Here is a 21,556-nt window from a genome sequence, read left to right as displayed (position 1 = left end):
GAGGTTCACTCATCCCGAGGATTTACCCCACCAAGTGGCCACGGCAGCAGCACACACGTGTCACACAGCAACTACAGTGCCAAGATGCTGTGCCACTAGGTGCTGTGAGAGACACAAAGAAAAGGGGTGACTTGTCTTTAGGGGCTGGCGATGGGCAGATCTTAAAAGGACTCTAAGTGGCTTAGTGATCTCATAATGCATCAAAGGAGCTGCGAGGTGGAAAATACTAGCGAATAAAACAGTCAAGATTTGGAGTTGATTAGATACTTTTAGGGTGGATGTGGAAACCAAAATCACAATCCTTAAAGAAAGACACTGAGAAGCATCCTGACCCAGGAAAATGTGTGCTTAGGGTGAACCCCACAGTTTGTTTTCCTGAAGAATGTCAGGATTATAATTCTCACTTAACTTTTTAAAACTTTAATTGTTTTCAGAACTATGGACTGAAATCAATTGATCCCCAACCCCAGTTGTTTAAGATGTGGAATTTGAACAGTTTACTTAATCTCTCTGGCCTCAGGCTCCTCATTTGCAAACAAAAGGGGGCATCCTCCAGACCTCTCTGGGGTATGTCAAAATGGAAATCTGGGAGACCTGGAGAGACTTTGCCTTTTCTCTGTTTCTTTTTACACATCTGCCTGACCTTTCTAATAGCCCAGAAGCAGTCCCTGCCTTGCGGTTACTATTTGGGGGCCCTCTTGTCAAGGGGCACTTATTTTTCCAAAGAGACATTAACAGATGCTGTGCGAAGTCATTTGGAAATGATTGAAAATGCAGACGTTCTTAGCACTGAAAGCTTTGCCATTTGCCACTGAGTCCTTGTGGAGCAACAGGAGTGTTAGAGTAATGTTACAATACCATAAAGCCAGCGAGAGCATATGCAGTGCTCGCTAACCATAAGGTTTCAGCAGTAAACAATAGCAGGTTACTGACATGTTGGGGGAGAACAGGGATTAAGGTGAATGCATTATCTCTAGTGAAAAGCAGGACACACTGTGAATCGTGCAGGAAGAAGTGGGCAGGCAGCGCCTTTTAATGAAAAACTGTTTTCTAAACTCCAGAACACCTTCTGGAAAAGTGTATGGTGTCTCCTCATCAAGCGTTAGGGAGTTGGGGATAACAGCCTCGCAGCTGATCCCACAATAGTGGCTTCCGACTCATTCCTGCACCTTTCTCCATAGATGCAGGGACACAGGGCTGGTTCCTGTGAAGCTTATGAATATAGCTTTAATTGACAATGCTGTGCCAATACATTTTAATTACTGTTTCAACAATATAATTAACTTTTGAATTTATACACTCTTAGAACCCTAGTAGTTTGCTGAGCTGAAGAAATGAATACCAATATTAATAAACCCACTAATTGAAACAGTATGCGGAGTAAAGAGGCCATTACTTAAACAATATCATTGTCACTTGTACATTAATTTAAAAATATTAATTGCAATAAATTAGGAAGCTTATGCCTTCAAAAGAAGGAGTTTTCTAAAGAGACCATAGAAACAGGCAACGAGCAGCCAGCCCCTGCTTTGCTGGCATTTGCCCTCCATATCTAATCCGATCAATGATCTCCTCACTTCTATGCTCTTTGGAATGCTGCTTTTAATTTGGTCTTGTTTCAGTATTTCATACTTTGCATTTTCTAAGGGAGCAATTAATCTCATTGTCTATGCAAAAAAGGAAAACTGTCTAACAGCAATGCAATTCTGCTTGCTCTGCAGAGATGTTAGCTTCCTTCTATCCAGGACTTTGAGTAACTTGAGGAATACACAGGCTGAGGGGTAGCGGATGGTCATTGGGTGCTGTGCTGTAAGATGCTGGCTTTTCACCATGCAGTGGAACTACCTGTAGCCTGGATGTCGAGATTTCTGCTGGAAATCCCTGAAGCCTGCACCACGATGGCCGTGTGACAGGGGTGTTAGAATCAGGAAGTGTGGGGCAAAGGTTCACAAAGGACCTGCACCAATGATATTTTGAAGCTGCGATTCCTAACTGATACTGGTTTCTAGTAAAATGACAGGGAAAGAACACATGTGCTTAGAATCTCTGCCAAAATCTACATATTGAAGTGTTTGTAGCATTGTGTTGCAAGGCATGGGTTCATTTTGGGCTTATGTTTCTATATGGTGGTTCTTATGTGAATGGAAGTTATAAAACACCTATTGATGATCCTTAAGTAAAAGGCTCTTTTCATAACTGAGAATGGGTTTTATGACTGCTGGGTAGAAGAGGAGGTTTGGGAGGAGCAGGAGAAAATCCACTCATCTTTCAAAGGAGAAATTTCTATTTGAATTTGTAATGTAACTGTTGATTTTTCATTATAATCTTAGCATTTCAGGCAAAGATTTCCTTTATTTATTTATTTATTTATTTATTTATTTATTTTTTGCTCAGATACCAACTTAAAAATGTTCATTTTAAAGCAGATGAGTGTAAATATAAAATGTAAGCAGTTATTTTATCAGATTTTTTTGGTCTATTTAGATTGTGTGCTCATGATGGACATGATTCCTTGGGGTTAAATATTTTTTCATAAAAAGCAATTTGAAAAATATGTCAACCACAAAACAAAAGCACTGACATAAACCCTTGTACCTACTTGTAGAGACTGAAATTTTATTTTGACCCATTGATGTCTAACTTTATATTTATTCAGATCAGCGAATGATTTGTAAGCATCTGTCTAGTGAGGGCATTAACCTAAATGCAGTGATGGGCTTTCCTTTTGCCTGAAAAAGAACATAAAAGGATATACTTCAAAACGCAAATTTAAAAGCCTCTCTAGAGCTAAAGATGATTATGAGATTAACTGTTTTTTCACTTCTACTTCACTAACTGTGAATGCAAACCACTGAGATGGTAATGCAAAGCCATTTTCCACCTTAGCTTACTGGTGAGAGGACCCGGCACTTGGGCTCAGACTATGCTGGGGTGAAGTAACAGTGAATGGGCACCTTTATTCAACCAGGAGTTTGTCTTTGGAATCACCTCCAAAATATATTCAGCCGTTTTATGAAGTAGAAGCAGGAATGGATTCAAGGGTGTGGAAAAGATGACATTGTTGAGCGGGTGAGCTTGTGACAGTGCACCTGTGTACCACTACCACAGTGCACCGGTGTACCAGCTACTTTTTATATTTTCTGGGTTTTAACACCAAGCAATTTGCAAGTTTGCATTGCATGCATCCACTTCCCCAGGACACACAGGGAGTGGAAGGCAGTGAGAAAGGGGTGAGAGGAGAAGAAAACCTAAATTACGAAAAAAGATGAACTCTTGAAATTTGTGACCGCATGGACGGAAATGGGGGGGCTGATGCTAAATGAAGTAAGTGAGCAGGATTAGACAGATCTGGGATGGTGTCGCTTACATGTGGAATACAGAGAGACAGCAAAGAGCCAGATACAACCAAATTAGTAACAAACCCTAGAAACTGGACTATAGAATTGAGGTTATCAGAGAGGGAGGGACACAGGGGACAGCAGAGTAGAGAAGGGTCCGATGGTCTAAGGGGGGGGGTCTAAGGTGTGGGGGTGGCAACATGCACTTGAAGGGGGTGATCCTGTACCTCTCAATCATATAGAGTACTATAAACCGATATCTCAATTATAACCAAAAAGATTTGGCTTAGAAATGGTACTATGGATGAATAGGAATGGTAGGAGGATAGATTTGTTTTGGAGGGACAGAGGGGCTGCTTAATAGAAATAGGATGAAGCCAGGGAATGCAAAACTTTGGATCAACAAGAGCTTATAGAGGAACAGGGACACAATCAGAAGAGAACTACTGAATGTTACATTGTTCTGACATGTTCTGATGAGAAAAGCAAGGGGAGTTAAAGGCACAGCTGGTGTCAGGTGTGGAAGGACACTTTCTGTTGTGGGTTCATGAGAACTTCTGGCTGCTGTTGCCATGTTTTATCTCTCATTGGCTTTGGAAAAATCACCAGGATAAACAATGGGCTTGCTCAGCAACCTCCTCTTACCTGCTCTACTCATCAACATCATACTCCTGGTGGAGTAGGGGTCTGGGGAATATGGAAGCTCAGTCCTCTGACCTCGCTTCTGCTTGGGTCTCTCCACTGTCCCTAATGTCACTCTGCAGGGATGAGCTCACAGCAGAGAGGTGGACCCTGTTATGCATTGTTAGGGGGCACGTCACCTCAGTGCAGTCATTGATGAAATGGCTCTTCTAGGGCAATGTTAATTTCACAATTGGAGAAATGCACCTCCAATGGTAAGCACTTTATCTTTTAAAATTTGACCACCAAACCAATATTTTCTTTAAGAAATCAAGATCATGGTTTCTCAGTCTTGGTGCTGTGGACATTTGGGGCTTCTTAGTTGTTGGGGGACTGTCCTTCATACTGCAGGATGTTCTGCTGTCGACCTACTTGATAGCAGTAGCATTCTCCACCCCTGGCTATGATAACCAAAAAAAACCAAAACAACAACAACAACAAAAAAACATTTCCAGGTATTGCCAAATGTTTCCTGGGCAATGAGATCTATTCTAGATGAGAACCACTGATTTCAAGTATTAAAGTACCGAAGGATAAAGTATCCTGTCAATATATTGTTCTCTGAGGTAAGACATAGAAAGAGAGCATTGATCATTATTTTTCAAGAAGTTTAATATGTGGCCGGCTTTTAGATAGTAACCTGGGATTTGGCAATGGTGCACGTTAGCAGGTATAGAGAAATGGAAAACATTCCTTTCTTATTGAATGTCCCGAATTCCTCAGTAAGATCACACATTTGTTTAGTTTGACTATGTCTATCTTGTAGATCTTTAAGAACTTTTCAGCCTGGGTTATTTCCCAAAGCTTTCTTTAAAATTACACCAGGGAAAGAGTTACCTGGCATTAATCAAAACTAGACAGTGGACAATGACAAACAGCTAGCATGAAGACACATTTCTCCTAGAAATTCCTGGAGGGAAAACAAAAATTGATTAGGGAAAAAGTTCACTGAGTTTTGTTCAGAAATGAAAAAGACTGAAAAAGAGTAGGGGACATATGAGAGTAATTAAATTTTTACATGGTTTATCTGGGGGTGTCAACAGAAAGACAAAATAGTTGTGCTTCAAATTCAGCATCAAATGTATATAGAAAATATGATCTGCTTAAAGGTATAAAAATCCTCTCAACAATTGTGCACAGCAGAATGGTTAAATAGGGTGTTTTCTCAGGAAAAATAAAAATCTGAAATGAATCATCAATAATAGCACAAAGATCTCACTTCTACAGTTTCCGTCTGTCATCCTTGCTTTCAGTTATTTATTGAATTCTCTCATTAATTTTTTTTGAATTGATAAAAGTTTTCTAATTCCTGAGGATTTCACAATCTTGTTTTAGTCCAGTGTTTTTTAATTTTCCAGATAATTCCTAGCTAGCACTTTTCTGTCTTGTTGAACTGAATATTTCAATGGTAAAATATTTGGACACTGGTTTACTCTTCTTGTTGAAACATTTTGGATTTATTAGCTGAGCCATTACTTTTATTATAATTCAGAGAAAATGGGTACATCATTGTTTTATGTTGCTGGAAATATTGATACAATGAAATTCATATAAAATTATCTTCTTCCTAGCTCTTAAAAAACCATTATCAATAATTAGAAGAAATTCATTTACAGAATGACTTTCATGTGGGTAAACTCGACAGAATAGAACAATAGGCAGAGTGAAAAGAGCATCTTAAATTCTGAATCTGTGTTTAGCCCTAGAGCACAGAGGGCAATCTGAGACAGACCGCCATCTGCTGTAAGTTGAATAGTTCTCCGACTTACCTTGCAATCACAAAGAGGACGCAACTGACTCCCAAGCAGGCTAACAGCACATACATCCAAATGTCAGGAGACAGAGGGTTGAGGAAGGAGAAGACCCCTGGATTGGTGCCATTAGGTTTCCGGTAGAGGATGCTGATACCCAGTGTCATGAAGGGCTTAGAGAAGTCAATGACTTTCTCCCGCACGTAGGTGATGGTGAGAGGGGCTACTGCCAGGTCAGCCCTCTGCAAAGGCAAGTCCAAAACAGTGACCTTGGTCATCCAGGATGTGTCTGGACTTCTCCTGGGTTCTGCTCAGCCCTATTCTCAACTCCAAATGCTTCTCTTGCAAGAAGGTTCTGTGATGACTAATATAAAAAAGACTGATTCACACAAATTTTGTTTATAAAATATATGTATGAGCAAAGAGAAGCCAGAAGGTATAAAACACGTGCATGAACATATCCTGGCACAAAATGCAAGAAAAAAAGGACATGTAAGAACGTCAAGGAATAAAAAACCTATTTGGAATATCACTTGACAGGATGCGATTTTGTTCAGAGCTGAAAACTTCAGATTTCTTTACCTAATTTAAGAATCATTCACTTTCATTCTTCAGTATATAGGATGAACCCATACAGGTGTATCCTCATATATTTTTCCTTATTTGCAAACTCCATTTCTATATTGTTTTCTCCTACTGTTAAAACCATTTTATGATTCAAAATAACTGAAATCTTTCTTTCTCACTATCATTCAACCATTTCCTCTCTTTTCCTTCACTTCTCATTCTTCATCTGCCTCCCAAACATTGAAGACCCATATGTAAAAGATGCATTTTTGCTTACGTGATCTATAAGTTCTTTGACCATTCCATTCCACTCCCCTTTATCATTCTGTGCTCCATATTTGCCATCAGGGACAAGTTTAACATCATAAATGAAACCCAGGATGCTTGACAATTCCTTCAGCAGATCTAGACAATATCCTTCAAACCTGTCATTTCCATATAGGGGCTTGTCAGATTTCCTATACATCACATAGGGTTCTTCCTACATGAAACAAGGTAAATACGAAAACTGTTACAAGGGAAGAAAGAGTTACTTATACAGGTTCCATTAATAGTCAGGAGATGTGAAATACTTGAAAGTGATTTTCAAGATTTGAGAGCAGGGAAGTCTGTCCCTCACCTTCCTGTTTTGCTGAAATCATCCCCTCATAACTTGTTCAAATACTGAACCCATATTCTGTGAATAAAGGACATTTCTCAATATCTTGCTCATAGAAATTTATGAAATTTAAACAGTTTCTATATTACTGATGTGTCCTTTATGTTTATTCTCAAACAGATAGCAGTAGAAAATCTTATATTTGCATGAGTTAATTTTGGAGAAATTAGTCACCAGAAAAACAAAAGTTTTACTTTTTGTTGTTAATAGTATTAATTTTTATTATGGTGATGTGGGTATACAACACTATATCATTCAGAGTTATAGGGTCACACCCCTTCAGATGTATGTTCTCACACAACACCCATCACTAAGGCACCCACAGTCCTCCACAGCCCACTGAGCCCCTACCCCTCTTCGCTCCACCCCTCTCCTTCCCTTTCTAATAACCTCAGTTCTGCAGACACACTTCTGGGGTTTGTTTTGATTTGGATTGTCTGTTCCTTTGTTTTGTTTCTCCATATTACTTTGAAGGAACATTTCTCAGAAGTTAACTTTCAGAAATGAACTGGATTGACATAGACTGAATCAAGTAAAGCAAAAATGTCTGAATGTGAAGATTTTAGAGGAGGCCCTTTGCTCCTTGGGTCAGGGTGGGAAAAGAGAGAATGAACAAGCTGTGGATGTTCAGTGGCTGGATAGGGGTGTAATCAGGGTTCCAACAGGAATATACCCTAATCTGGGATTCTGCTCTGAAGAGCAGTTAATAAAGGGACTATTTTCAGAGAACTTAGCAGGGCAAAGGAAGTCAACAGGGAAGGGATGAGAACAAATGTTGGGGTGTTGACACCCAGGCACCGACATCGGGAAGCTGGTACCACCTAGGGCTGCTGCAGCAAAGAAGGAGGGTGGTCCTGACTCCCCACAGAGGATCATGGACAGGCTAGGTGCCGTGGTTGTGAAGGACAGAGTCTCTGACGTAGGCTTTGAGAGGAAGGGGAAGACATTCCCTTCTCTACTTTCACTTCCCTGGTCTTTTGCCAGAATCTTCCCTTGGTTGAAACCAACCAGCAGCCAGAGAGAAAGGAGACTAGCTGGGTGGAGACAGAGAGTAGAATAAAGCAAATCTGAGAATGGATTGCAGGTGGGAGATCTTCAGAACAATGTTGGAAGCTTATAATTGAAGCCGATTATAGGTCTACACAAACATGCTTTAGAGTCCCAATGAAAGAGATTTGCTTGCAGAGTTATTGACATGAAAATCATAGTTGAGAAATACTTTAAGGTCTTGGTGTTGGGTAAGGTGTGGTAATGACACTTGAGGTAGGAGATCCTATACTTCCAATAAACAAATGGTGGTGTAAACCAATGTTGCCGCAATAAAACAAAATGAATCTCACCCTGTCGACTTACCAGAATAGTGGTGACAATGAGCGTTCGGTTGGCCAGTGAATCAGTGATATTGCTGGACCGGTCTTTGTTGCCATCTGTCATGTTGAGCCCACTGTTGGAGTTCCAAATCCCAATCTACACAGAACACAACACATCAGAGTCTGCTGGCTGCCATCGACGACATTCACACTACAGGGAGGCCCCTTTGACACCAGGGATGGACACGAAAGCTCAGAGTCTGGGAAGAGGACACCAGGGCATCACAGGGGGTGCTACTAAATATGGACAGATGAAATAATGCAGGGATGAGGGTGTAGATGAACTAGGGAAGGTGTGCTTTGGGATGGAGAAGGGTCAGCCTTTTTGACTTTATTAAGCTTACTTATTCTTTTTGTTAAACTAAGAATTCTTGAACAAGCACCACATTTTTCTTTTAATGTGTGTTTGATAAGCAACTACTTGTATGTCAGTCACTGTCCCAGGAAGTGGAGGACACAGCAATGAACACAATAGACACTATTTTCTGCCCTTGTGGAGCTTACATTCTATTGACGCAAACCCTTTGTACCAAGGTGGTACCAACAGTGCCTTTAAAATTTATAGGAATAGCATGGAGGGAGCAGTGGAGAGGGTGGACAGACTAGGCTTCTAAAAGGGAAAGATGATGGAAGAAAAGTGTGGACAGGAACAGAAACATTCTGGGCTTATCTTCTGAGGAGCCAGTGATGGTGAGCTTGGCTCCCTGCACTGTATGGGGGTCTCTGTGGGCTCTAGAAGGGCTTGTTCTACTTTGCTTTGGGCCTACCTTCTGATATTCACCTGTTTACCTGTCTCATCTCTCCATTCAGCCAAGAGCTCCTTCAGGGATGGTGTTCACTTTTATTGTTCATTGACCTTATCATAGATTCAACTAAGGCAATCAGGGGAACCCACTGTGCTTTTAAAAAATAATGACCACAATTTTCTCCAGTGGTCAAGTCACTTCTAGGTTATTAGGTCCTGTTGAAGTGTATTGATTTGTTTAGCCTCTGGAGGAATCTTAGACAAGAGATTTAGGGAATTGAGCTATTTTTCTGGAGTCCTCTGTCAGCAGTCATTGCCAGACTGGTGAGAGGGAGTGAGGATCTCCCTTCCAGCCAGGCCAACCCGGTGCTGTGTGACCTTGGCTAAGATGTTAACCTTTCTGAGCTTTGGTTCTCTAACTGTAGAGTACTTTATAGGGAGCTTGGGAAGATCTAATGAGAAAACTGGAATATGTTAGGAGCTACACAAATGTTTACCATTGATGACATCCAAATGCCTGCCCAGTACTTTCTTCAGACTTGCTCAATTGTGCAAGAAATTGAAATCATAAGTGAAATTCTTTTTCTTCTTAAATTTAGAAGCTGATTAAGTAAATGATATTGGAAAAGCAGGGGCGACTTTATGACCACTAACACATGGATGTACTCTGGGATGGATGGGGCAGAGCAGTGTCTGATCCCCCTCCCTACAATGAGAGGGCATTGGCTAACTGGATGGAGTGAGATCGTTATAGACAGACCTTTGTCAGACCCTAGCTTTACAATTTCCCAGCCATGTGACCTTGGGCATGTTAATTAACCCCACTGTGCCTCCATTTCCTCACCAGCAAAATGGAAGTAATAAGACTTTTCTGATGATCAAATAACATCTCACCTGTGTGAATGTTAGGCCTCATCTTTCCTTTTCTATTTCTTTACTTTGATTTCCTGCATAAATACAGCAGCTGGAGATTCATTTAGCTTGACAAATACCCTTTTTAGAAACGATACATTCTTTGAGGAAGTTTCAAGGACAATCACACGTTCACACATCAGTGTGAAGAATGTCAAATTCACTGTTTCCTTTCTAAATTAGAGTTAGTGGGTTGGTGAAGTAAGGAGACAGGTCTAGGTTGTGGGGGCTGTGGATCTTTTTTGCATGTGACAGTATTTTGTCCTGTCTGTATAGAGAGGGTATCAGAGGCAAGACTGGGAGGTATGACATCACTTTTCATAACCATTGGCCTTTGCTGAACCAGCAAGGGGCTGTCACTTAGATGCACATAATACAAATCTGACAGTAGAAGAATCTTTTCTCTTTGGTTGTTTGTGAATTCAGAAAAGAGGGGCAATTTTTTTTCTTTCTCTTCTTACTCTTCACCCCCTCCCCATATTTCTTTTTAAGATTATTTATGCATATAAGAGCTGGGGTACAGGTCAGAAATGTGGGGTGTGAAAGGATTCACCAGAGACAGAGTGGGGAGCAGAACAGGCAAATTAACTGAAATACACCACTGAGGGGAGCAGCGGGAGAAACAGGAGAGGTCTGCTGTGCCCTATGGGTCATCTCCCCGGCTGGTATCGAACTTGTGCTGCAATGGTTGCGTATAGCTTCATAGTGCTGAAGCTTAACCCCTCACACCACCAGAGAGCCTCCACCCCCATATTTCTAAGTCAAGGATAGTTGCTACTACACACACACCTACACACCCCTGGGTGTCTACAGCACACCAAGACCACACTCCAGGTTGTGGCAGCTCGCTTCTAACTCTATGAAATTGTAGAGACTTGTATTAACTGGACCATGGCCACACTTCCAATTAAACTTTGTCTCAGGCCCTGGGGAGGATAGACCTAATTTATTTATTTACTTATTTTTTAATCTTTTAGAACCCAATTTTCAATTAAGTCTTGAAAGGTGGAGAAAATAACTCTGGTTGTACTCAATGTTTTAAGTCATGGAACAGGCTGTTTTTAACTCTTATTTCTATTCATGTTAAATGTGTTTAAGGGAATGACACTAATATTTGAAAATGACAGTGTTTAAAGGCCTCGTGATACTTCTCTTTTAAAATACAAGTTTGAAATTGTAGATGCAACCCAGCTTCCCTGCTCACTTTTATCTCTTTTACCAAACTCCTAAAGCTGTGGAAGCTTGGGGGTTACTATGGTTACATTTTCAATTGACTAAATTCAAATTGTCCTTCAGCACCAACTTCCCTCCATAAAATGAGAAAAGGGAGAATAATTTTTCCACAAACTGTAAACAGAAGTTTCTTCCTTCAAGTCTAGACAAAAAGAGAGTCAAGCTATAGTAAGTGTCAAAGGGTCAGGGTCTTCCTGGAAGGGGGCAGTATAAATATACAATTTTAATTATCTCAGGTTTTTTGTTTTTAAACCTTTAAATCAGCAAAAAAGGAGAGAGAGAGAGAGAGAGAGAGAGAGAGAGTGTTAATCCTAAGTGGTCCACTGGCTTCACCTGTTAATTGCAGTAAATGAACACATCAGCTAATGAATGTCACTTTCTGAAGAAGCAAAATCTTAATGATTCATCCCTGTTGGGAAGAGGGATCCAGCCAAACCAGATGCCCAAAAACTTAACATGTCAGTCCTGTTCTCTGACCTTGGAGGAGGCCCTCCAGGAAATAGAACCTCAATTTTCAAACTAGCAAAAGCAGACAGCAGTAATTTACCAGTGAGAGTGGAGGGGGGATCAATTACTTGTGGGCAGGAATACACAACAGCTCAGTGGCCTGGTCCTGCTTCTTTCATTTTAACTGACAAGAAAGAGCAGCCACATGGTCTAGGACAATGGTGGGGGGTGGGGTGGGGGGAGGGTTTTTGAAAATGAGTTTTCAAATTTGACAATGCCAACTTTTTAAAATAAATGACATGCAACAAAAGGGTGTATGAGAGGGACAGCTCTTTATCTTCTGGACCTAGAGAGGGATTCACATAAACCCCAAATTCCAAAACTGCTGTATGAAATCTCAGCAGCCAGGAAGAGATCAAGTGTATCTGTTTCTTGTATCATGAGCCTTAGGGACACACATTTGAGTGAGGGGTTTTGGAAACAGTGTTATAGTCCTCTTTTTTTTTTTTTAAGGTTTATTTATTTATGCATACAAGAGCTGGGGTACAGGCCAGAGATGTGGGGAGGGGGGTGAGAGGAATCACTAGAGACAGAGTGGGGAACAGAACAGGCAGACTGACTGAAATACACTGCTGAGGGGAGCAGCGGGCGAGACTGGAGAGGTCAGCTTCTCCATATGGGTTGCTCCCTGGCCAGCCGGGGATCGAACTCATGCTGCAGAGGCTGTGAAATGCTTCATAGTGTGGTGCTTAGCCCCTTGCGCCACCAGGGAGCTATAGTCCTCCTTTGGAACAAATTTCAGGTGGACTCTTTTAATAAACAATGGTCAGAATGCAGAGGAGAGCTTTTGGAATTTGTATGCAAGGAAATGAATCCTTCTCTTTTAAGATGGAGTCTTGCTGAGAGAAGACAATGCATTTACTGGGTCTGGCTAGATCTCCTGTGCTAGCACACAGGTTGCTCTGAGCTGTGGATGAGCAGTCATAACACGAAACAGCACACCACAGTATGTGCAACTTATGATGGGGCAATGATGGGCCAGCAGCAAGGAAGAGGTACAAAGGCATCGAGGAATATCAAAGCCAAATTTGCATCCCTGGGAAGTGGGGGGGGGGAGGGGCAGGGCAATTATGGCAGTTCAGTGACAAATTAAAGACCTTTGCCTTTCCTATGTGTAATTTCACAGCGTCATTCCATCCTCTGGGATATTTGGTTTGAATTAATTCAACATTGCATAAAGCACCTGGAGTCTCCAACTGGATTAGTGCCATAAATTACTTTTTAGGTGCCAGTTAGGTTCATCTATTGACTGATAATGAGGAGAGGGGATTACTTTCTCTATGCCTTTAGTAGCCCAATTCATTGACTATTAAAGCCTTTTAAACCTGTGTTTTAGTTTTGAGCTCCACTACTGGGTACTACCAAGAGGGAAACCAACATTATGGCCTCTGGGAGGAACTGTTTACACTTTCTGTGACTTCACTGATCACTCAAAGGATGAAAGTGAATCTAGCAAAACTATTCAAGTTGAACAACTTGAAGTAATGTAACCTCCATCCGTCTATCAATAGATATTTTAGCAAGTAGCTCTAGAGAAGAGGAGAGAATGAAAGACCTTGTTTGTATAATCCTGGGACATTCTCCTGATCCAAATGTTTTTTAATGTCTAACGTTTGCTTTCATAATAAGTCTGCACATTTTTTGACACATAATACTGTACAATAAACTGAAATAGTGGGTGTTATAATTTACAAGATAATTTCTTGTCCTCTGGAGGCTGTGGTTCTAAAACAAATTATGAGACACTAGGCACTGAGAAAGATGCCACATAAAACAAAGATAGCTCCTAAGAAAAGGAAATTTCTGAAAAAGACTCCTATTTTGTGGTGGTGACATTGAAGGAGATGTTCTAGTGTTTTGAGCCATAGCCTGTCTGACTTGTCTGATGGATCAAATCTAGTGTTTACCTGTCCCTTGGAGAAAATATTTAGTGATTTGAGCAGGACTATAAATGGACCAAGGTCTGCTTCTGTTGCAATTACCTGCTTTCATTCCTAATAGGGACTGATCCTGCCCAGGGGAAATACTTCATCCATCTTTGTTTGATCTTTTTCAAACCTGTTTTCAATGCAAAGGTCATGTGGTGGAGAGACAACCTGTTCTGTCTCTCCCATCTTCCTGTAGCTTCTCTAAGCTGCAATTGACTACTAACTGGTTTGGCCAAGCTGGAAGGATGCAGGCTTTTTCTTTGACATTCCCCACCCCACCCCCACATTTCCTACGGTTTTGGTCAGAGTACAAACCTTCTTCCACACTTTATATAAGTGTTTAGACACTTCGCCAGCAGCCTTGGTTTTCAGAGGGAAAAATAAAAATAGCACTTAATTAAAATGGAGCATGGAACCGGCAAGGTATCATGGTGGTGTGTGCTCAGAGTTTTGCATTCCCCTCCCATTGTTTGGAATCTTACATGTCAATTCATTCTAAACCTGAGAACAGACACATTGAAGAGAAGCCAAGTATTTCAGTCTCACAGAAGCTACTTGGTGGTACGACACTTTTCATGCACCAAAAACATCACTTACAAGTTTTTTTGTAAATGCATAGTTATGCTGCAGAGTTACAGCCCTTTAGAAGGGTTCATCAACCCTTTAGAAGACTTGTTCAGGGCATTCACAACCAAAATCAATCAATCAATCAATCAATCAATCAATCAATTCACACACGCACACACATGCACACCTCATTCTTAAGCAAGGAAAAGAAAACTTGGCTGGTGACTTCAAACTTATTCTTTATGACTTCAAGGCAGTAGAAACTTGAGTGAAAGTGAGAAAATGGACTTTTTTTCCCTAATAATTTTCCCTTTGGTCCCTTTGAGAGACTGACACGTAAAGATTGCGAACCTCCCTTGGCTCCTGAGAGATGGGTTTGGCTTCCCCCACTGCCTTAAGGCTCAATCAGCCTTCTCAGGAATTAAACCCAAGTCACCTGAAGAAAGAAAAGTTATTGCAAACAATGAAGAGGTAAGAAACAAATTGAGAAAACACTTTCATCTAATTTGATTTTGCTGTTGATGGAAAAACACCCATAGAGTGTATCGATAGCTGTGAAAGTATAACAATAGCTCATCTACTTTGTCATCCATTTGAGCCAAAAAGATGTTTCTTAACAGCTTTTTTTCTCCTTCAGTTCTGTACATTAAGAGAATGTGGAGAGAAGAGAAAGGAGGCATATAGCAGCAGAGATTTCCTTAAAAAAAATTAAACCACATTATAGGCTTTTAGTCCATAACAAATATTCTTTTTTTTTCCCCTTTTGTTCCCTCTAGGCTGATGCCACACCACATGTTGAGACTAGGTGGATGCCGTGTATCTGTCAGAGCACATTTAACTAACAGACAAGCAAATCAGAGTGAAGAAGAGAGAAAAGGAGAGACAGAGGCATTTTGAAAATGAGAACACTGCAAGTATAATGTATCCTTTGAAACCTGCATGCTAATTATTTTGCTCAAACATTTCAACACCAGTGATCACTTCCTATTATAGTCAGCTTAATTAATCTTTCTTTGGGGTGGGAGAGGCATAGTTAAGACCTAGAAAAAAATGTGCCTCCGTTAACAAAAGCAACAAAACAAATAAAAAGCTTATCTCATTTTAAAAATCAGCCCAACTATTTCAATTAAGTAATTGATTGTTCCAGGAGCAGCTCTTTTACATTAAGTGTACCTTCTTGTCCACTAGAGTGAAAAAAATTCGATTATAGAGTTTTGGTGTTTGGACAATTGTTGGGAGAATTCAAAATCTTTTTAAGGTTCTTAAGGGCAAAAACTATGATGAGTGTAAATTAATTTCGACTTATACTTTCGATGTATACATTATAAAATTGGTATAATGAAATATATTGAGGAGTCAAGTTTTTTTACTATTAATATTTAAATAGTAACTATATTTGTACTGCTTTTAATAGTGACTAAAATAGAACTTTAAACTGTGAGAGACTGAAAATCCTAACATTAAATACATGTTGGGGACAACATTGGATTTTCTCCTAAAATCAGGTGGCAGAGTTGTTTTGTTACAGTAAAGCATTTATATCCCACTTGATTTATCCCTCTGCTATCAATCTCAAAAGGGAGCACAATTAGAATTAATTTCTGCGTAAGGCTTGGATGCCACTCCAAAGATAAATCAGTGCATCTTCCGAGTTTTCAGGTCTAAATTCAATTTCTAAAACGCTTTGTGAATGGCACTAATGATGCAGACCTAGAGGTTACATATCTGTGATAATAAAATCATGTTTGCTCTATAAACCCAGCACTACATAAACATTCATCATCATTGCCAGTAACACATGCAATTTAAGAATCTAGAATGTTAACCTTTATCTGCAGACCTGGAAGAGAGATCCAGAAAACTGGAACTGAACAAGCCTGATGGTATCATTTTATTATCATCCCCTTATTTGGAGGTGCAATGAAAATGCTTAGTCAGCACTTTTCCTTTCAAATTTATTACCGAGGACATTACCTTTTCAGTTCCTTCCTCTTTAAGACTAATAATGTCCAGATCAAAATCCCTCCTCAAGCCGTCGGTTTTATTGAAGGCGATACGCCCAGTCAAGCCATCCCACCGAGCCTGTGGACAACAGGAATGTGGCATTACTGCTCAACATTTATCATAATCCTAATACCATCAAATTGTAATACTGCAAATTCATCACAGTATCCAATTATTTGCTTCCACAGTGGACGTATTGGTTCAGTAACCGATAGCAGAATACCTCACGGTTTTATGAGCACTCATTTATTTTTGTCAGTTCTGACATCATAACATCAGTCAAATCTGTAATTGTGGCAGTCTAAATGGGTAGTATGGAAAGGATAACTGTAAAATAGTCTGCATGTGGAGTAAACAAAGTCATGGAATCATCATCTATTTTTCAATGTCAATCCAAATTCCTTTCCAGAAAGTTCCCCACTGCTTTCCCCACTGTGAACGATACAATCCAATAACATACTATTGAATTGTTCAGGTGTTCGTGATTTAGACTTTCCGATTTCATGTGATCATTACATTAGCTTCCCCCTGACTGCTATAGCAAATGATCATAAACAACTAAATTGATGCTCTCGTAGTTCTGGAGACTAGAAGCAGAAGTCCAAATCATTACCACTGGGCAAAGCCAAAGTGTGAGCAGGTTCCTACTGTGCAGGCTCAGAGAGACCCGTTCGGTAGTTCCCTGCCTCTTCCTGCCTCCATCCTTCACTCAGCCTGCTGAACTCCTAGCCATTATTCAAGGTTGCATAAAGTGCTGAATTTTGTTCCAGGCATGATTCTCTCCTCTGAAGCGCAGAACTCTCTGCCGACACCCTTCTGACCAATATTGCTCTGTCATTTCACTCATATATTTTTTTAAATATTTATTTATTTATGCATACAAGAGCTGGGGTACAAGCCAGAGGTGTGAGAGGTGAGAGGATCCACCAGAGAAAGAGTGGGGAACAGAACAGGCAGACTGACTGAAATACATCACTGAGGGGAGCAGCGGGCGAGACAGGAGAGGTCTGCTGCGCCATATGGGTTGCTCCATGGCCAGTGGGGATCAAACCAGCACTGCAGAGGCCGTGGACAGCATCACAGCACTGCACTCAAGCAACTGTGCCATCAGGGGGGGACCAATTTCACTCATATATTACATGAGCCTTATACTGTTATATAACTTTTCAGCTTGGAATGCCTTGTATCCTCAAATGGATCAAGAAGCAAAATGCAGTTCTCTTACTAAATTGAATTCCTTGTAGTATCTAATAAAATAACCTAGCCATTAGAATTTTTTTTGCTCTAATTTGTTAAAAATAAAATGTTAATAATTTGTATGTCTCGCTTTTCTGTCTTCAGTAAATTCTCCCTCTTTATTGATTTCGACCTATAATTCCTCAATCCATAATCCTGCCTAAAAGTGGGGCTAACACCATTGATGAGGAGTCAAGAATCATGTTTATTTCTGAAGCCACTATCTACCTATGTGACCTTGGTTGAGTTATTTTGTTCTCCTTTAGAGCACAGAAAAGTGCTGTGAGAGAACTTTGAATAAAATGAATTTTAGCCCTGGAGTTCTATCACTACAGGGAAGATGGTGTGGTCACTGAATAAGTGTGTGGCATCTGTAAGCTGGGCTGTATAAATCAGAAGATCCCATTGTCATCCTCAAGTTTTAACATGAAGAACCCTGCTTTCTCACTGGGGAGAAAAGATTTCAGCCAAGTTTGATTTCAGTTATTTCTTTCATTATTAGTTCTTTTGGAAAACATTCATTTATTGAGCTTTTTTTTAAGATTTTATTTATTATTTATGTATAGAAGAACTGTGTATAGGCCAGAGAGATGTGTGTGTGTGGTAGGGGAGTGAGTGTGTGGTAGTGGTGCTCAGAGACAGAGCAGGGAGCATAACAGGTGGATTTACTGAAACACACTGCTAAGGAGAGACAGGAGAGATTTGCTGTGCCATGTGGGTCAGCTCCCTGGTTGGGGATCAAACTCATGCCATAGTGGTGATACCCTGAGACTGAACTCCTAGTGGCCACCTGGGAGGTCCCTATATTTTTTTTTAAGATTTATTTATTTATGCAAGAATCGGGGTACAGACCAGATGTGCAGGAGGGTAAGAGAATTCACCAGAGACAGAATGGGGAACAGAACAGGGAAACTGAGTGAAATACACTGCTGAGGGGAGCAGCAGGTGAGACAGGAGAGGTCTGCCACACCATGTGGGACCCTCACCAGCTGGCCGGGATCGAACTGGCGCTGCAGAGGCTGCGGACAGTTTCACAGCGCTGTGCTTAATTGGCTGTGCCACCAGGGGAGACCCCCTATTTTTTTTAAGATTTATTTATACAAGAACCAGGGTACACCAGATGCACGGGAGGGTGAGAGGATTCACCAGAGACAGAGCTGGGAACAGAACAGGCAGACTGATGAAATACATTGCTGAGGGGAGCAGCGGGTGAGACAGGAGAGTCTGCTGAGCCATGTGGGATTCTTGCCGGCCGGCCGGGATCGAACCAGTGATGCAGAGGCTGCGGACAGCCTCACAGTGAGGCGCTCAACTGCGTGTGCTACCAGGGAGGCTCAGGGAGGTCCCTATGAGCATCTTTACTGTGCCAAAAAATACCTGGGAATATAGCACCTAACAGATGCAGTTTAGTAGGGAAAAGTCCATTCATGTATTTCAAAGAAGCACTATAAGTATGAGGATAATATTTGCACACAGTAATTAAAGAAGTATGGGGAAGGACTTATCTCAACTTAAGGGAAAGTGAGTTGCAAAAGATTCCTGGAGGAAAGAATGCCTGTGCTCTCTAAGGATAAGAAGTTGCCTTCACATAGATTCGCAGGCAGAGGAAGAAAACAAGGCAGTGTAGAATAAATTAAATCATGGGTGCTTAATGCAAGATAAGGAATAGTGAGAAATGAGTCTGGAAAGGCAGGTAGGTGCTGTTCAAAAAGGTGTTATGAGTCATGCTAATTTGCTTGGGTTTTGCTTTTAGGGAACAAAGGGGTGTTTTAAGCCCAGCAGGTGTGAACAGATGTGCATTGTAGGGAGATCATTTGAGAAGAACTGGAGAGGATGATTCAGAAAAGGTCAAGGTTGTAAGGAGGGGGTTGGTTAGAAGGTTGTTTAATAGAGCAAAACTTACAGAAACAAATTCACAGATCCACATATGAATACACAATAGCAAATTCCTTCATTTGTTGTTCCAACAACTTATGCACCATTGCATATTAATGGAAATAGTTTTATAGCATGGTGGCTAGAATTCCTTGAGGTGACCTTTAAGTTCTTGCATGAAGAGTATGTGATAGAATTAACGTGTTTGAACCAACATCATTAGCATATACATTTTCTGGCTACCATTCCCAGGGGATGACTATCATAACAGAAGTATATTTTATCACTTGATAATGCTGCAAGTTCAACCAAATTAATGTCTAGAAATGATATGTGGACAGAAAAAACCTGCAGCTCTCACCTAAGCTATCTATGTGGTCAAACTGGAGGGAAGTTGAAACATGACAAGAAATACTTCTTCAAATCCTAGGACTTCACCTCCAGAGTTTATTGCTAAATTTAATGCCAAGTCCTAGTGCCAGCTTTGAAAAGGAGGAAACATTTTTATGGCCAATAGTAACACCTGTTCTTATGCACTTGTTGAGAGATAGGTAATTATATTCCCTGAACTGGGACAACAACAATCACTATTGAACACAAGTAGGGAGTGACTCCTTCTGTGTGTTTATCGCCCTTCTCATCATATCCGGATCCCACTTGTGCCCTTGTCATTCTAGATCTTGCCTGTCAAAGGCTGGCTTTGTGCATTAATGGGTTAAACGAAAGTCTCCAAATAAGCTACTGCATTAGGATTATAGCATCCGCTTGGAAAAGGAGAATGATTTTTCTAAGACTTTGATTCATTGGAAATCTCTACTGTATTAGGGATTTGGACTGTCTTTTTTCAAGCCCTTTCTTCATGCTTCTAAAAATGTTCAGTTTTAACCCTCCTCCTGATCTGTTTGGAAGGAGGTAGTTATCTTCATTAAGTTCCATAGGATTTTCAGAAAGCTTTTTTCTCAAGGCGACTTTTTCTTTATGGGGGTCATGCTGTGAGTCAATTCTACACTTTGTCCAGAGTTTATGGAGCCCTTCACAAATGTGCAGAATTGGTGTCATTACTTTCTTGATGTAGCCTATAGCTCATAGCAGGGTCTTAAAACCCAGTTTAGAAATCCAATTTCATTTCCACTAAGTGTATCTTTTGTGTCCCTTTGTTTGGATTCTGTTGCATTGGTATTCCTGCATTTAGTGCTCCACTCTCTGGCACAGAGCATTTCCTTCTTTTTTTTCTCTTCTCCTCCCTGCTCATCCATGTCAAAAAACCTCCCTTTTCATGCTCTAACAATGCGTCCTTCCTTCCTCAAATATCTACAAAGACTCCCTGCCTGGCTCTTCACTGAACCGAAATATCTCTTGACCTTCCAATCCAGTTTCCTTTACTGCCACCACTATGTTATGTCTTCTTATTTCCTGTCCCTAGAAGAGCATTTCTGGATATATTCTTTGGTGTTTTATTGGCAAACTAATTCTTGATAAGCATTGATTAAACACCATTGAGGGTGAATACACAATGATTAATTCATGGACATGATGATGAATAAGATCTATAAAGAATCTATTTTTTGGGGACAAGGCTGAAGCATATACAATTTAGATAATGATATATAATTATATTATTCATAATTGCAATTTGTTTGCCTCATGTAGAAGTATTTGCACAGGGGACAATTATAGTATACTTAACTGAAAACAATACTTAAACTGTTGTCCCTATTTTAGGAAATAGCTTTAATTTCTACCCTGTATTAGACCTCTTGACAACAAATGCTTAATAGCAACTGAATCAAATAGTGTGATTCTTAGTTCTGTCTTATCAGACACATTATTTGATGGTGAGAAGTTAGAGATTAGAGAATAAGAGAAGAAAAACCAAAGGTTTAATTAATCTCATTTGTGTGGTCTTTCTCAAGATGGTATTTATTGCCCAAATAAAAGTATCTACATATTTTAATAGCAAGGAAGTGAATAGTATCTCATTTTAGGTTCTGGCAATAATGAACTTTTAACTTTATTTTGTTAAAATGATTGCTTTTACTTATTTTATTTTTCTTTAAGGGAAGTTAAATATGTAGAAGAATACAAAATCCCTTTTCTTAACTATTTCCCTGACACGTCATCTACATTTGCCATAGGGAATAGATTGATTCCTTTTGGAAGACAATCATCTTTATTGAGAGCAGA

At 40.3% G+C, this 21,556-nt stretch overlaps 1 protein-coding gene across 5 annotated transcripts in view; it reads right to left on the bottom strand.

Annotated features, from left to right (window-relative positions):
• Window positions 1–21,556, bottom strand: part of GRIK1 (glutamate ionotropic receptor kainate type subunit 1) — a 352,546-nt gene that overhangs the window by 39,862 nt on the left and 291,128 nt on the right. For 4 of the 5 annotated variants that reach the window (XM_054700340.1, XM_054700338.1, XM_054700336.1 and 1 more), the window contains exons 8-11: window positions 16,232–16,339; window positions 8,349–8,462; window positions 6,615–6,818; window positions 5,789–6,012 (exon numbers count right to left, since the gene is read on the bottom strand). In XM_054700340.1, the coding sequence (XP_054556315.1) occupies window positions 5,789–6,012; window positions 6,615–6,818; window positions 8,349–8,462; window positions 16,232–16,339 (650 nt within the window). The remainder of the gene's footprint in view (window positions 1–5,788; window positions 6,013–6,614; window positions 6,819–8,348; window positions 8,463–16,231; window positions 16,340–21,556) is intronic. The other variant, XM_054700337.1, reaches the window with a different exon arrangement.

This window comes from Talpa occidentalis, unplaced genomic scaffold, assembly GCF_014898055.3.
Source record: "Talpa occidentalis isolate TD23 unplaced genomic scaffold, MPIMG_talOcc4v2.1 talOcc4.4, whole genome shotgun sequence".
Lineage (NCBI taxonomy): Eukaryota > Metazoa > Chordata > Mammalia > Eulipotyphla > Talpidae > Talpa > Talpa occidentalis.
This window is presented reverse-complemented; position numbering and strand designations above follow the sequence as displayed.